The following is a 16,416-nucleotide window of genomic DNA, read 5'->3' on the forward strand; positions in this document are numbered from 1 at the left end:
TAATCCATCAAAGTCCATAGTTCTAGGAAAGCCTCTGATTGCACTAACCTTGTTTTTTGGCTTCTTAAGTTACACTTCTGGCTAACTGTTCTTGTTAACTGAAGTGTGTCAACCCAGACCATGGTTTTTGTGATTAAAAGTTCACCCTGAGGAATGTTCGGGCTACACTGGAATCCCAAACACCCAGTGTAGTCACTAGTCAGCCAATAAAGAATTTTTATTGGGGAACTGTAGAGATGGCTCAGCGGTTAAGAGCACTGACTGCTCTTCCAGAGGTCCTGAGTTCAAATCCCAGCAACCACCTGGTGGCTCACATCCATCTGTAAAGGGATCCAATGCCCTCTTCTGGTGTGTCTGAAGACAGCAACAGTGTACTCATATCCCCTAATAAATAAAAAATTTTTAAAAAGAATTTTTATTGGCTTAAACCTATGTCAAAGCAGTGTTCTCTAGTAGATACCCCCTTACAGACATTACATGACTGGTGGCTCACTTGTGGAGGTCAGAGGACTATGTGAGGGGTCTGTTCTCGCTCTCCACTGTGGATTCTAGGAGTTGACTCAGGTTTTCAGGCTTGGTAGCAGGAGCCTAGAACATGTTTATGCCCTGAGCCAAATGAACTCTATCTACAGAAGTTTAGCTGAGCCCACTTTCAAAAAACATCGCAGCCGGCCCCTTCATAGAGGGGTGGGGCGAGCCAGGGGACCCTCACCTGAGGATGGAACCACTCCATACCACGTGTTGTACATAACCGTGCCCTAATTGCACACGGCCTCAGACAGAGAAGCTAGACTATAGGCTCGGAGCCTGGGGCTGGCAGCTCTACACGTGTGTGGGAAAGCTGTGATTCCGGCTAGGCTAAGACTTCCTGTGCAGCCTGTGTTTGGGGGAAGCGCCCACACTTCTGTAAGCACCCCTCACCTGTGCTCTGAAAGCATGTCCACTGAACTCATTGCCTCTCCAGAGTGAACTGCGGTGAAATAGTGCCTCAGTTTGTGGTTGGGACCTTGGGAGATGGATGGCCCGATGTTATTTACCTCTCCCCTGGGAAGGAATCTTAGCAACACACCTTTACCTTCTGGGCCATTTTGCTGGTTCCTGGAGCAGATTTTTACAAATTTACTTTATATATATATATACATATATATATATATTGTTAATTTTTAACAATATTTTGTTTTTATTTTATGTGTCTGAGATTTTACCTCCATGCATGTGGACCACATGTATGCTGGGTACCTGAGGGAGCCTAACAGAGGACTTTGGATCCTCTGGAACTATTACGGGTGTTGTGGGAACAGAACTCAGGTCCTCTGCAAGAGCAGAAGTGCTCTTGACCACTGTCTCCAGCCTCCCACCCCCAGAACAGGTTTTAAATTCAACTTTTTTTTTTTTTTTTTTGGTTTTTTTTTTTTTCGAGCTGGGGACCGAACCCAGGGCCTTGCTTCCTAGGTAAGCGCCTACCACTGAGCTAAATCCCCAGCCCTAAATTCAACTTCTAAATATGTTTGTAGGCCCTTGAAAGCTGGGAGGCAGAGGCAAAGTGTATGGGGGCAGAAGGCACTTGTTTGAAAAGAAATAGCTTGTGTGCACAGATCCTTCATGTGGACTGATGTCTGTATGTAGGTGAGGGCAGGCACAAGATATGGCAAGGCCTGTGATTGGGCAGTGAAGAAGTAAGGCGGGCACAGAGTTTTGGAGAGAGGAGAGAGAAGAGGAGAGAATGAAGATGGAGGAGGGAGAGAATGACCCACCCCCATGTGGCTTTAAATAGCCACAGGTAGCTATGACAATCATATAAGGGATGGATAATTATAACACAATTTGTCTTATCTAGGTGGAGAGTTTATATCAATATTAATTGGCTCTGAGTTTATTGTGTGGACATTTTGTGGAGTGAGAATTTACCGATATAAATCTTATTGATAAATTACAAGCTTCTAGAGTTTTGATTTTACTGGAATGCTAGGAATGTGAGTGGAGTCCACAACAGAGGGCTGTGAAATAGACAGATGCTGCTGCTGGGGCCAGAAAGTAGCCGGCATCAACATGGGGCTAGCCATGGTGGCAAGATCGCTGCACAGCCCAGGGAGTAGCAGGAGGTAGCATGGCGTGGTGTATGGTGTCCAGTGTCCATTATTAAGTATTTACTGCCACACCTTCATATTATGCATCTCTTGGTATCTGGGACTGGGGTGATCCACTCTATAACACCAAAATGAAGTCCATAAAAAATGATGTAGTACTTGTAGTATTTCGGCACGCTGTCCCTAACACTGATTGTTGATGATGTTGGGAATGGAACACAACACCTTTTGTAAGCTCTGCCACTAAGTTACATCCCAACTCCACCCTTACACTTCAGCTTATTTCTAGATTCTTCTAAGAGCTAGTATCGCACTGGTGCTACTTAGCTGACATACCATATGAGGGAATAATGATGAGGAATGAAATTTGGATGTGCTGAAGATCAAACCAGGACCTCAGTGTGCTAGGCATCACCCTACCCCTAACTTACATCCTCAGGGTCCAGAACACTTAAAAAAAATTATTTATTTATTATGTATACATCATACAGCTTTCTGCCTGCAGGCCAGAAGAGGGCGCTAGATCTGAATTGTAGATGGTTGTGAGCCACCATGTGGTTACTGGGACTTGAACTCAGGACCTCTGGAAGAGCTGTCAGTGCTCTTAAACCCTGAGCCATCTCTCCAGCCCTCCTGGACACTTTTAACTTGTGGTGGGTTGACTGAGCAGATATGAAACCTGAGGACAGAGATCAGACTGTATCTAAAAGCAGATCAAACAAATGACTGTGGAGACAGATCTGTTCAGATTCCACCTCTTTCTTTCCTGGGCTCCTAAGGGACTCCCAGAGTCAATCTGGAGTAGGGCAACCCAGTCAGGGCACATTTCCCAAAAGTTCACCACAAGGTCATGAAAGAACTCTGAGAACTCTAGGTCCAACACTAGATCATGCTGTTCAAAGCCCAGAGTGTTATCCATGGTACACTGCCCTACACCAGGAAATGGCTGTTGTTTGATACTGTTGGCAAGTTCAAGCCAGGAACAGTGCTAAGCCGTCTTGTTTAATCTTAACACCTGCCGCTGCCTCATGAGATCTGAGATTAGAGGAATGAAGCTCCACATCCAGGCCAATTCACCATCCCCCGAGGACTTCCTGTGCAAAACAGGCAGGACTTGACCTCCCTCCTCCAGCCTCTGTCTTCCATATTGCTGGGATTCAGGCATGCACCACTGTGCAAGGCTGTTCCGTGCTCTCTTCATTCTCCTTTTGAGGGAAGAATTCCCTAGGGCCCAGTGACACATGCTGACATACGTCATTGTTCCAATAGCTCACAAAATGGCGGGTTGGGGTTGTCTTAGGGTTTCTATTGCTGAGATGGAGCACCATGACCAAAGCAACTTGGGGAGGAAAGGGTTTACTTCACTTTGCAGTTTGCAGTCTGTCATCCAGGGGGTCAGGGCAGGAACTCACGGTGGGAACTGATGCAGAGGTCAGAGGAGAATACTGCTTACTGGCTTGCTCACCCTGGCTTGCTTGGTTTGCTTTCTTATAGCATCCAAGACCACAAGTCCAGGGACGGCACTGCCCACAGTGACCTAGGCCCTCCCACACCAATCATCAATCAAGAAACTGCACCAGGGGCTTACCCACAGGCTAATCTGGTGGGGACACTTTCTCAATTGAGGTTCCTTCTTCCAAAAGGACTCCAGCTTGGGTCAAGTTGGCATCAAACTAGCCAGCATGGTGGCGTTGTATTATTTTGTTTCCATTTTAACATCTAACTTAATAAATATCAGTAGATCTAACCCATCTCAAAAAGGCATTTGGAGGATCCTCAGTATTTTTTTTAAAAACTTATATAAACGGGGTTGGGGATTTAGCTCAGTGGTAGGGCGCTTGCCTAGGAAGCGAAAGGCCCTGGGTTCGGTCCCCAGCTCCGAAAAAAAAAGAACAAAAAAAAAAAAACTTATATAAACATATGTCTCTTGTCTCTGGGAATGTGCACCATAGGTACCCTGAGGCCAGTGACTGACATTGGATTCTCTCCTCTGAAGCTGGATTTATGAGCAGTTATGAACTGCCTGATGTGCGCGGGCTGAGGCCCTTTGCAGAAGCGCTGGGCTCTCTTTACTGCATCACGTAAGCTTATTTATTTATTTATTTATTTATTTATTTATTTATTTATTTATTTATTTTTGGTTGCTTTGATTTGGTTTTTCAGAACAGATTTTTTTTTTTTGTAACCCTGTCCTGGAACTCTGTAGACCAGGCTGGCCTTGAACTCACAGAAATTCAATTCTGCCTCCTGAGTGCTGGGATTAAAGGCAGGTGCCACCACTGCCCAGCTCTCTTCAGCTTTTCAAGTGAGTATAAAGGGTTTCTGAGAACAAAACATTTGAGGGACACAAAATTCGACATTTTTAGTGCCTCCTTTGTACTAATCCTTGGGAGGGCCAGATGCTGGTAACATATGGGTAAGACTTTCTTTCTCCTTCAGAGACTCACAAGAAAGGGAAGCCTGCCTAGTAGCAGCATAATGAACCCCAAGAAGCAAAGTGCTGGTGGAGGGGTGGAGGTGAGAACAATTTAAAGGGCCCGTTTCATGTTGACCATACTCATTGGAGCAGTCAAATTCCTAGTGGCCAGCCCCAGAGGGAGGATGAGTCTCCTCCTGCATCTGTACCAGACGCCGCACAGTCCAGGGCTAGCTCTCCTTGAGGAGCAGGGACAGCTCTCTGATGCTCACGCCACCATCACAGGGCCAGCTCTCCCAGGCTGGTGGGTGTCACACATCTTTAATCTCAGCACTTGGCAGGCAGAGGTAGGTGGATCTCTGTGAGCCTGGTCTACATAGTAAGTCCCAGCATAGCCAAAGCTACACAGAGAGACTGCGTCACAAATATGTTGCCCCCTCCAAAAAAGAAAGAAATGTGCTAAGGGTCTTAAGGTAATAGACAGCTGGAAGCCAGGTGTGGCAGCACACACCTGCCGCTCCAGCTGACCAAGACAGAAGCCTGAGAAGTAGTTGAACTCAGGATTTGGAGGCCAGCTTGGCAAACATGGTTAGACCGTGTCTCACAAACATCAATGGAGCAGGCCGGTGAGAAAGTTCAGTGGGTCAAGGTGCTTGCCACCAAGCCTGAGTTCAAATCCCAGAACTCAGAAGTCGTCCTTAGACATCCACACGTCTCTCTCACGCACATACAATTGTCCAGCTACCAGCAAACAAGTGAAAGAGTACACAGTGGTAGGAGAACAGTATGTGCCTTAGCCCAGAGGTGCCTGGGACAGGATGTATTGGCAGAGAGGTACTGGACAGGTGCAGCCCTTTCATCCTGAAAATAATGTTGCTGTTTTCTGTATCACAGAATGTGCCGGATAGTTCTGCCTCAGCTTGACTCAGGCTAAAGTCATCTGGTAGGTGGCAACCCCTGAGAAAGTGCACCAGTAAGATCAGACAGCTGGCAAGCCTGTAAGGGCACTTAGTGACTAATGGGGAAGGGACCAGACCACTGTGGGTGGGGCCATCCCTGGGCTGGTGGTCCAGGGTTCTATAAGAAAGCAGCTGAGTAAACCATTAGGAGCAAGCCAGTAAGCAGCACCCTCTGTGGCCTCTGCATCAGCTCCTGCTCCCAGGTTCCTGCCCTGTTTGAGTTCCTGTCCTGACTTTCAGTGATGAACAGTGCTGTGGAAGTATAAGCCAAATAAATCCTTTCTTCCCCAAGTCGCTTTGGTCATGGTGTGTGGGATGATGTCACAGGCAAGGCAGGCACAAGGTAGAATGAAAAGGAAGGATGGGTGGGAGAAAGGTTTGAAGGAAGAGGAGGAGACAGGAATGGAAGAGAGGAGTCAGCAGAGAAGCCTCTGGGAGAGAACATGGAGGCTGACGTTAAGATTCCATGCTGTACCTTTACAGGTTGCTATGAATGTTCTTAAGGGATGGATGTGAACAGGGCTTTGTATGTTTAGGTGGGCAATTACATCTTTTCAATTGGGTCAAAGGTTACTGTGTTGTGGGTTCTTTCATGTAGTGATTTAAGTGTAAGAAAGTGTGGTGGCTACAGACACTGGGCTGCCACGAAATTGGGATGTGTGCTTCTGGAAAGATATCTAGCAGATATCTTGGGGCGCTACGGTGCCGGACCTAGCAGGGTAATAGACATGTTTCTGGCATGGAAACCTGCCTTGGGAACTAGATAGGTAGAGAGATTGCTGCCAGGCTCAGAGAGAGGCCTTCGGCAGTGTGATGGGGGATGGAGCAAAGCAGGTGAGAGGCTTTGTTGACTGAGACTTAAGATATCCAGCAGATATCTTGGGGCACCGTGGTGTGGACCTAGTGGGGGATAAAAGACAGCATTTTATTTTTTATAATTTTACAACAACAATGGTGTTTCATCACAGCAATAGTAACCCTAAGACACCCCTCCGACCTTCTAAATTAGCCCATCTGGTCACCTGCTATTCTTTTATCCTGATGTGAGTTTTTTTCCATTGGCCTCTGTCCCCACCTAAAGTCATTTTTCTACTTGTATCCTGTTTGCCCACTAGAATGACAGCTTCCTGCAAAGCGACTTGGTTCTTTCATTACTCCATCTTCGGTGCCCGGAATAGAGTCCCACACAAGGCAGCCAAGAAACGACAAATGTGCAGGGCACAGTTGTGTCTGCTTACAACCCAAGCACTTGTTAAACCAAGGTAGTGATTCTTCTACTCGAAGCCAGGCAGGGCTACACAGAGGGGCAGCCTGGACTACATACATAGGAAGACTGTCTCAACAAAAACAAACAAATGAACACATATTAAATCAATGTTTCCTGCCTCCACATGGCTTCACATACTGTCAGTTGTTCTGTGACATTCCTGGGAAGCTATGGGGCTGGGAAGAGGGCTCAACAGGTAAAGGCAATCGCTTTTGGCTAAGCCCGACAACTTCAGTTAGATCCTCAGGTCTCACATGGTAAATAAACTGTCCTCTGACCACTTCCAGCATGTACTGTGGTACACATACACCCAAACAAACACACACACACACACACACACACACACACACACACACACACACACACACACACACACCCCAGAATGTAGTTAAAACAAAACACATTACCATCCCTTTCTGGAAAATGGTTTCACTTCATTATTAATGTCTTCTCTTCCTCCTCTTCCTCCTCTTCCTCTCCTCTTCCTCCTCTTCCTCTTCTCTCCTCTTCCTCCTCTCCTCCTCTTCCTCCTCTTCCTCTTCCTCCTCTTCCTCCTCTTCCTCCTCTTCCTCTTCCTCTTCCTCCTCCTCCTCTTCCTCCTTTTAAGATTTATCTATTTCGTGTATGTGAGTACACTGTTGCTGTCTTCAGACACACCAAAAGAGGGCACTGGATCCCCAAGACAGATAGTTGTAAGCCACCATGTGGTTGCTGGAAATTGAACTCAGGACCTCTGGAAGAGCAGTCAGTGCTCTAAGCTTCTGAACCATCTCTCCAGCCCTACTAGTGTCTTCTTAACGAGCCCTTCCCATGGTTCCTTGGGGTCATAACAAGCAAAAGTCTGATGTAGCAGGAGAGGCTGTCAGGTTCTATGATGACCATTAAGCATTGTCAAGACAGTTGGGGCAAAGGAGGGGCATTGGCAGGGACCAGGAGGAGCATACTGGGCCAGGGAATATAGGAGCAGAGCAGGTCCGAGTTCACCTCAGCCTTCTACAGATTAGGATCACACTGAATGATGGTCTTGTGTTTTCCATGCTGGGCTTAGAAATGTTCATATTCCCCCTTAAGGCAGCAGAAGACCATCCAAGGTCACTGCCTGGGGAATCCTTGCCTTTTCCATATGGGTGGGCAATTTTTTCTTTTCCTAGTGCTGGGATCCATTCTCTAGGCATCCTGCTGACCACAGAAGATTAATGACTGACTCTTTCTATGGCTTTTAGCTCTCAAGGGTGTCCATATTTGCTTTAAATAAAAGTTGTGTCCCCGTGAGTCCTTGTGTTTGTTCTTCAGTCTGTCAACAGAGCCGGGAACTTGTGAGCACCAGGCAAGCTCTCTGCTCCGGAGCTGAATCCCCAGCTCCCTCTGCTCCTAAGCTGAACCCCCAGCTCCTAATCTTATCCTAGTCTCATCTCTTTTAGTTTGGTCAAAAATCCCAGGGTGGCCAGGAATTCCACATCTTTCTGCTCCAGCCTCCTAAGTGGTGTAATTGCTAGTGGTACCCTTATTCCCAGCACGTATTACTGCCATATATTGAATGTTTATTATTCTTAATCATGTGTACATATGTCTGTGTGAACAAGTAAGTGCAGGTACCCTCAGAAGTCAAAGATATCATATCCCCTTGGAGTCAAGCTAGAAGCAAGTTGTGACTTGCCCAACATGTGTGCGGGGATCTGAGCTCAGGTCCTCTGCAGAAGCAGTATATGTTCTTCACTGCTGAGTCATTTCTCCAGGCTACTTATTCCTATTTCCCAAAGAACTGTCAGGATGTTCTTAGCATCTTCTTCCATTTAGACTCTTTCTCTATGCTTCTATTTGGAATTAACCCACAATGTTAGCTTCAGGTCAAGGTTAGCTGCCTGAGATTCATGAAGGCAAAGGTGGAGAGGAGTGTAAGATCTGCCATCCATAGGTTCATGTATTTGAACACATGGTCTCTAGCTAGTAGTGTTGTTTTGGAAGGATATGGGATCTTCAGGAGGTGGAGCCTCATTGAAGGGAGTGTGTCAGCGGTGGTTTTTGAGATTTTATATCCTCCTCCCTATCCCATTTGCTCTCTGCTTCCAGACTGTCCATGCAGTGGGACAACACTCATGTTCCTGGCACATGCCTTCCCTACACGATGACTTACAGCCCCTCTGAACGTGTAAGCCAAAATAAGCTGTTGGGAAACCCTGTAACTTAAGGTCAAAGACTACCATGTCCAGATAGCGCCTTTGAGTCTCGTGCAAAATGGAGGTCTTTACCAGCAGGGCTTCCCCTTCTCTGCCAGATCTGAGGAGCTTGACCCCCAATCTTCTACCAGAGGAAGGTTATGTAGTCCTTGGCAAACTTACAGTTCAACTGCCTTTTTCCTGACAAGAATCAATCCAGCAAGTACCTGGGATCCCTGGAACGCCTTTCCATGTAAATGAGGCATTCACAGTACGTTAAGCTCCACCAATGGGTTTCACATTCACTGAAAACTTCTTCCCACTCTCCAAGGTTCACATACAGCCCTTGATCACCCTGAGTACAGTGTATGTGCACCAGCTGTTTCCCTGAAGGTTGTTTGAGAGAACTGTTTCCTTGAGCATCATCTGAAAGAGCTGTAACCCTAAAACCCTCTGAGAAGGCCTTCTGGCAGTCCTACAGACCCCACCCATTCCAGACTTCGCTTCGTCCTTCCAGCCTGGTGTGCAACGGCACCTGGACACCCTGAGAGAGGAGATGGAGGATGTGGGTCTACAGCTGGGCTCCAAGACGCGTACCATGGCTGGTGCCCAGGACACGAGGCCACAGCTGGAGGAAGTGCGTACACACACCACAATAAAGTGCTCACACACAACTTTCCACATACGTTGTTTTTCTTTGGGGTGCTTTATTGTAGCAACAGAAAACCAAACCAAGCAAAAACCCAAGCCTAATACAGGAGAAGAGAAGCAGGGCTGATTACTTTGGTTCTATTTGGTACCTTTGAGGGAATAGATTCATTTAAAAGAACCAGACTGGAGCCTTGCACCAGCACAGAGCCATCAGAAATGGACAGAATTCCACACTTACTGGGTAAGCAGATGCAGGCGTGTCCCATTGGTTACTTTCGCTGTGGCTGTGATAAACCGTCACACTCAAGGAAGTTTTTCTGGGTGTACAGAGAGTTTAGGAGTCTGTGATGGCAAAGAGTCACAGCAGCCGGCAGCAGGCAAGACAGCAGGAAGCAGAGAGAGCACATCCACCGTAGCCATAAGGCCGTGAGTGAACTGCAAGTGGGCCAAGTCTTTCAACTCTCACGGCCCTTCCCCATGACATATACTCTTCAAGCAAGGCCACGCCTCCACACCTATGACGTCGCCGGAGAGTCCCAAGGTGAACTAGATGCGTACCCTAACCTCAAGGAGCTTAACGAGAGGTAGAAATTAAATCATCAAAGAGAGAATAAATATAACCTGGCAGACTGAGGCGAGAACAGGCTGGTGTGAGGTGCAGTGCGGAGCCCTCCTTAGCCGGAACAGGAGGAGGCAGAAATATTCCTGGGGGGGGAGGGCATGAGCTCAAATGCAGCCTATAGGAAGGAGACAAACTCCGGGAAAGGCTGTGATAACTGCAGCCTGGCAGAGAGAGGTGAGTCATCCTCAGCAGAGGCTGGGGGCCACTGGGGCCTGACCTCATAAGGCCTTCTAAGGCTCTTCAAAGAATGTCGTCTCTGACTCACTCAAGAAGGCATCTGTAGCAGCCATGCAGACGTGTGTCCCACGTGACACAGATGGCAGCAGAGTCCGGGTTAGAGTCCAGGCAGGAGAGAGCGTGGGGCAGATCCAGGAGGTCGGGACAGCCCAAGGGCAGTTGGGAGGGTTGGAGTATTACCGGGTCCTGAGATAACAGTTTCTCCAAGTCTATTTTGAAGATTCTCTCAGAGTGACAACAAGGTAGGCTAGCAGAAGACAGGCTTCACCGATGGCCCTCTTGGCTGCCCTCAGCCTTACCGTGAACCTGTAGATAACGTAAGAACAAGCTCTATGCTCAGGACAGGGAAGCTGAAAACTAGGAGCAGCCATGACAAGCCGAGGATCGGCTAGTGACATGCAGCTGAAGCTGGTCAGCGCCAGGGCTCCCAAGTCTGTCCCTGGGCCATCAGTGTATCAGAGCTTAGTCCTTGTCACTCTCATGAAGGGGCTCTAGACAGCCCATATCTTTGGTCTCTTCCCCAGGTACCGCCAGAGGGTCAGCGTCTTCGCCAGGGCTTCCATCTGGAACACCTCCGTCCGCCTCCATCTTCTCCTTCAGCTTCCGTTTGAAGAAACCAACCTGTCAGAAGCACGCACGGAATGAGACCAGCTGCCCGTGCAAGATGTCAAGGCGTCCTATGCAGACGGCCAGGATGCCCCCAGGCAGGGGGCATCTGCCCCAACGACAGCAGAATAGCTGTATGTTTGATTCTCAGAAATATTTCTTTTTAAGAAGTGGTGAGGCCGGGTGTGATGGTGCCCACCTTTAATCCCAGCACTAGGGAGGCAGAGGCAGGTGGATCTCTGTGAATTCAAAGCTATCCTGGTCTATGAAGTGAGTCCAGGACAGCCAAGGCTCTTTTACACAGAGAAACCCTGTCTCGAAAAACAAAACAAAGACAACAAAGGCAGCAGGCAGAAGAAGGCTCAGTGGGTCAAACACTTACCACCAAGCCTGACTGCTTGAATTGAGGTCCCAGAGCCACAGTGGAAGGAGGGCAGACTCCTCAAAGTGTCCTCTGACCTCACCTGTGCACTATGGCACTCCCCCACTCCCCACCAATCACAGGATTTCTAAAATTTAGATTTATTTTTATTATTTTGTGCATATGAGTGTTTTGCGTGCACACACATCTGTGCACCAAACGTATGCCGGGTGTGAAAGGAGGAGGTGAGCCTCCATGTGGGTGCTGGGAATCGAACTTTCGTCCTCTGTGAGAACAGCAAGTGCTCTTAGCCACTGAGTCAACTTTCCAGTCTACAAAAAATAAAATAAGGCTGGGCATGGTGGGACAGGCCTATAAAGTCAGCACTCTGGAGTCAGAGGCAGGAAGATTTCTATGAGTTCAGGGCCAGCCTGATCTACACCAGGAGTTCTAGGCAGCCAGGACTACACGGTGAGACCCTATCCCCTCCCCCACAAAAAGAATAAAAGTAAAGAAAAAATGTTTTTTTAAATCTTGTGAATACTTTACAAAGCTTTAAGGTTGATTTATACTCATCTGAACGCCGTGTTTCTGCCAGGCGTGGTGGCCTAGGCTCAGAGTCGCAGCATTCAGGAGAGTCGTTGAGCTTTAGTCATTTGGCCTACGGCTGATGCTGTCTCCCAAAAAAAAGTCACATAGAGCTGGGTGCTGGTGGCACACACGTGGAATCCCAGCACTTGGGAGGCAGAGGCAGGGGGATCTCTGAATTCGAGGGGAGGGCAGCCTGGTCTACAGAGTGAGTTCCAGGACAGCTGGCGAGACACAGAGAAACTGCGTCTCCAGAACACAAAACAACAATAAAAGTGTCCGTAGGCTGGTGCTGTCCTCAGTTGGTAGCGTGCTTGCCTAGCATACGAGCTGACCCTTTACACTGCACAAAGCCAGCTGTGGTGGTGCAGGCCCGTGCTCCAAGCACCAGGGAGGTGGAGGCAGGAGAGTCAAGGGTTCGAGATCATGTTCGGCAACTATCAGGTCAAAGCAACCCCAAGCCTGCCTCAAAAAACAAAACAGTAAACAAAGCACAAAGCTGGTCCGGAGAGATGGCGCGGCCGTGTTTGCTGCTTCCGCAGAGGAGCTGAGTTCAGATCCTAGCACCTCCCATAATTCCAGGAGGTCTGACTCTCTCTTCTGACCATGCTCCCTGGGCTCCTTCATATACTGGGTGTACATACATACACTATATACAAAGTATACACATATACTTTTAAAAGTCATGTATAAATCTTTTAAGTAGATATTTCTTTTCAGCACTAAGAACGGATACCAGGTCTTGCTGCATGTGTGCCAAATTGCTTTACCACTGACATTCTTAGCTCTCAGGTGGGTAATTTGTCAATATCTTCTAATGGGAAGAACCAAGGACTGGAGAGATCCTCAGTAGTTAAGAGCACAAGGCTGCTCTTCCAGAGGTCCTGAGTTCAATTCCCGGCAACCACACGGTGGCTCACAACCATCTGTAATGGGATCCAATGCCCTCTTCTGGTGTGTCTGAAGACAGCGACAGTGCACTCACATATATAAAGTAAATAAATATATCTTTTTTAAATGGTCAGTAGTGTAGGGCTTAATATGTGCTGTGTACGCTCTCCTGAAAGCTTAAGCTGTGTGTGCGTGCATGTGCTCCGGGGTTCCCATATCTGAGAACTGAGTCTAAAGAATACTTGGACAAGTGTGGAGACACACGTTTGTAACAACAGCTGTTTTTGTCACAAAGTTTAGATAGATGCAAATGTGTAGATTTTACACAGTCCTTAATAGGGGCGTTGTTAATAAACGACGGAGCAGTGGGACTGCAGAAAATTACCCCAGTTCAGAAGGAAGAGGCAGGGCTGATGGCAGCCATGGGGACTGAGACACCAGGACAAGGCATGAAGTAGAAGACACAAGTCCCAGTCGGCTGGGTAGCTCTATTCCATCTTTGTCTCTCTCCCTTATCTTTTGAAAAGTCATTTATTTTTATGTTTATGCACACGGGTATTTTGCGGGCATGAATGTCTGCGGAGAGTGGTGGAGCTCTTGGAGCTTACAGTTGTGAGCTGCCACGTGGGTGCTGAAAGCTGAGGAGCAGCCAGCGCTCCTAACGGCCGAGCCGTCTCTCCAGCCCTCACCCTTACCTTCTGAGGCGCCTCGTGCTGACCCTGAACTTGCAGAGATTCTACTCTGACCCCAGGCGCTGGGACAGCGGGGGTGCATCCCGAGCCTGGCTTCGTCTCTGAAACCCTGGAGCCTTTGTCATGGGAGCATCGGTCCTCCGCCCCTTCATCTCTGACTGTTACCTGTCTATAAATTTCAGTTTGAATGTCACCTCTTCTTGGTGGCCCACCAACCCGTGCCAGCATCTCGATTACAGGTTCCAGAGTACACAGACCCCAGTCAAGCCCTCATTAAGCTCACTCCTGTCCATGTCCTGAATTTTGACTGTGAACCTCGTGTGAGTGAGGACCATGTTTATATTACGTCTCTATTTCCCAGGGCCTAGTGCAGTATGTGCTACCAGAAGGTCCTCAGTATATGGGGTACCCCCTTTCTCTTTCCTCCCTCAGTCCTGGCTGGGCCAGTGTTGACCTGAGGGATGGTGAAGTCTCTCTCACTCATACTTGGGATCTCACAGACCCATCTGTGGAAGGAGGGGGTGAGCTGAGGCCTGTTTTGGCTCTCCCAGCCCAGTATGCTTCTCCTGGTCCATGCCAAGGTTTAATCCTGTGGAAGCTCCTACCTTGTAGAGCGCTAGGAAAATCAGGGACAGTAGCAATAGCCCCCCAATGCCGCTGAGCACGTACAGGTGAAGCATCTCCTTCTCATAGATCACGTCAACCTTCATGAGGACCTGGGGGAGGAGAGCTAGCTGAGGTTGGGAAAGCCCACCCACCCTCAACACCCTGTGCGCCTGCTCCATCCCAGTCTCACTTCGCATGTGTGGGTTGCACCACAGGACCGGGCTCTGGCCACAGAGCCTCTCCCAAAAATGTGTCACCCTCTGTACTCAGCAAGTCACTTGGCCACGTATATCCGAGCCTGCCCTGAGACTTACACAGCTTGCCAGTGGCCTCAGCTGGACATTCAAAGCCCTGAAGCCCACACTCTCTGTGATTAGATCCATCTCCGGCCACACTGAATTGCCTAAACCCTGGGCCTCTGTGCTTACTGCTCTCCGCTCACTGATGTTGGTGGCCCTCTGTTGAGGGTGCCACTGCACTGATCTCTAAACCCGGATCTGTGGCAGCTCAGACAAGACTGGAGTGACTGCTTCTCAGTGAGGTGGGACCTCCTGCTTCACAGGGATTTGGATTAGATTAAGGTCTGACTGGGCCAAGCCTTCCTTCTGTGTGGCCCCTCTATATGAGCTGTACCCGGGATCCCCCCCAAGCTCTCTGCTGCCTGGTCTTGGCTTCTGAGGTGTACGTACCTGGGCCTTGGAGGCCTTGCTACCATACAAATGGAAATGCTTGCTGCTGTTGAAGGAGACAGAGAGCGAGCTGCAGAGGCTGAGTGTGGAGGAGGCCTGAGGAGGGAGCAGAGTGTCAGTCAGGACAGGACTGAGGCCCTGGACTTGGGCCCATTTGCACAGGGAAGGAGGGGGACAAATCCTGGTGAGGCGACCCCATTCTCTGCCGCATCTTATTTCTCTACTGTGATGGTCTAATATGTCACTCACTCCTCAGTGTCAGAAGGAGAGTTTCATAGATGGAATATGTGACTGCCCTTGGCACGCAGGTGTGGTGGTACACAGCTCTAATCCCAGTTCTTGGGAGGCTAAGGTTGAAAGACCATGAGTTGCAGGCTAGACTGGCTACACAGTGAGACCCTAACTCAAATGCAAAGCTAAGTGTGGTAGTTTACCCAGCCATTAATCCCAGCCCTCAGGAGGCGGAGCCAGGTCAATCTCTGTGAGTTCTAGGCCAGCAATTTAGAGACTTCCAGGGTAGCATAGAAATATTGTTTTCCAAAACCAAAAAAGGGGGAAAAAACAAAAATAAATAAGCCTTCACCACAAAAAGGACCCTAGAAACTTCAAACAAATCCAGATGGTTTTGCTGTTGTTGGTTTGCAGCTGTGCAAACCTGGGTGTTTACTCAAGAAAAGGCAAATGAAGGGAGCCCGTGTGGGCAGCCCATCCCCACCACTCCTAAGGAAACGGATCCTCACTGACAACTGCGAGAAGGTGCTACCTTGATTTTCTCTGAGAGTTCCACAGTCCCGGCCACTCGGATGAGGGTCTCCTGCCTGAAGACAATTGGGCAGCGGAACTGGACTCCAGGCAGACAGGGCTGCTGTGGTCAAGAACACCTGGTCAGCGGTCAGCCAGGCCCGCCGTTCCCAGCTGACTGCCCCCGTCCAGCCTGACCCCCATACCTCAGCTTCCCTGGTTGGCTTCTTCAGGTCCTCACGGTGGCAAGTTACAAGGGGATCCTAGGAATTGGAAGTAAGGTCTCCAGTAGGTCTGAGGCCACGTCCTACCCCACAGAACTCAGGCATCCCCATCCTCCTCCCCCAGGTAAGCCTTGTCTATCCAGACATTGCACTGCCTTCCTACACGCAGCAGTTCAGTGCGGTTGTCTCCCACCACGGACCGGCTCACTTTGCCCTCTTCTGAGTGGTACTGACCGTCTGCACAGTCCACGTGTGTGTGATGGGGCCCTCGCTGTGAGGCTGGGGCACCTCAACCAAGGCCTCCAGTGCGGGCATGTTGTGGTCATAGGCAGAAGGCTGAATCCTCACCTGGGAAAGAAAGGGCAGAGACCGCAGAGCTTGAATGGCGCTGCCCTGACTACCAGCCACCCTGTGTGACTGAGGCACTGCCTGGGTGAGTTCTAGGGCCCGTTATTATCGAGGTGCTGCACCATGACGAACCATGTCTGGCCCTGTCCTCGTGCCTCCTTGTAAGTATGGTTAAGAGCACCGGCTGCTCTTCTGAAGGACTCAGATTCAGTTCCAAGCACCTCCATGACAGTTCACATCCATTTATAGCTCCAGTTCCAGAGGACCCAACATCT

The 16,416-nt window shown here is 49.0% G+C and overlaps 1 protein-coding gene across 2 annotated transcripts in view; it reads right to left on the bottom strand.

The window, feature by feature from the left end:
- Positions 1-9,560: 9,560 nt before the first annotated feature.
- Positions 9,561-16,416, bottom strand: part of Itgal (integrin subunit alpha L) — a 36,254-nt gene continuing 29,398 nt past the window's right edge. Inside the window, exons 26-31 of one of the 2 annotated variants that reach the window (XM_032892580.1) lie at positions 16,028-16,141; positions 15,776-15,832; positions 15,592-15,690; positions 14,829-14,924; positions 14,139-14,249; positions 9,561-11,016 (exon numbers count right to left, since the gene is read on the bottom strand). In XM_032892580.1, coding sequence (XP_032748471.1) covers positions 10,858-11,016; positions 14,139-14,249; positions 14,829-14,924; positions 15,592-15,690; positions 15,776-15,832; positions 16,028-16,141 — 636 coding nt within the window. In that variant the 3' untranslated portion in view covers positions 9,561-10,857. Of the gene's footprint in view, positions 11,017-14,138; positions 14,250-14,828; positions 14,925-15,591; positions 15,694-15,775; positions 15,833-16,027; positions 16,142-16,416 lie in introns of both variants that reach the window. The other variant, XM_032892579.1, reaches the window with a different exon arrangement.

This window comes from Rattus rattus, chromosome 2 (genome assembly GCF_011064425.1).
Source record: "Rattus rattus isolate New Zealand chromosome 2, Rrattus_CSIRO_v1, whole genome shotgun sequence".
Classification (NCBI taxonomy): domain Eukaryota; kingdom Metazoa; phylum Chordata; class Mammalia; order Rodentia; family Muridae; genus Rattus; species Rattus rattus.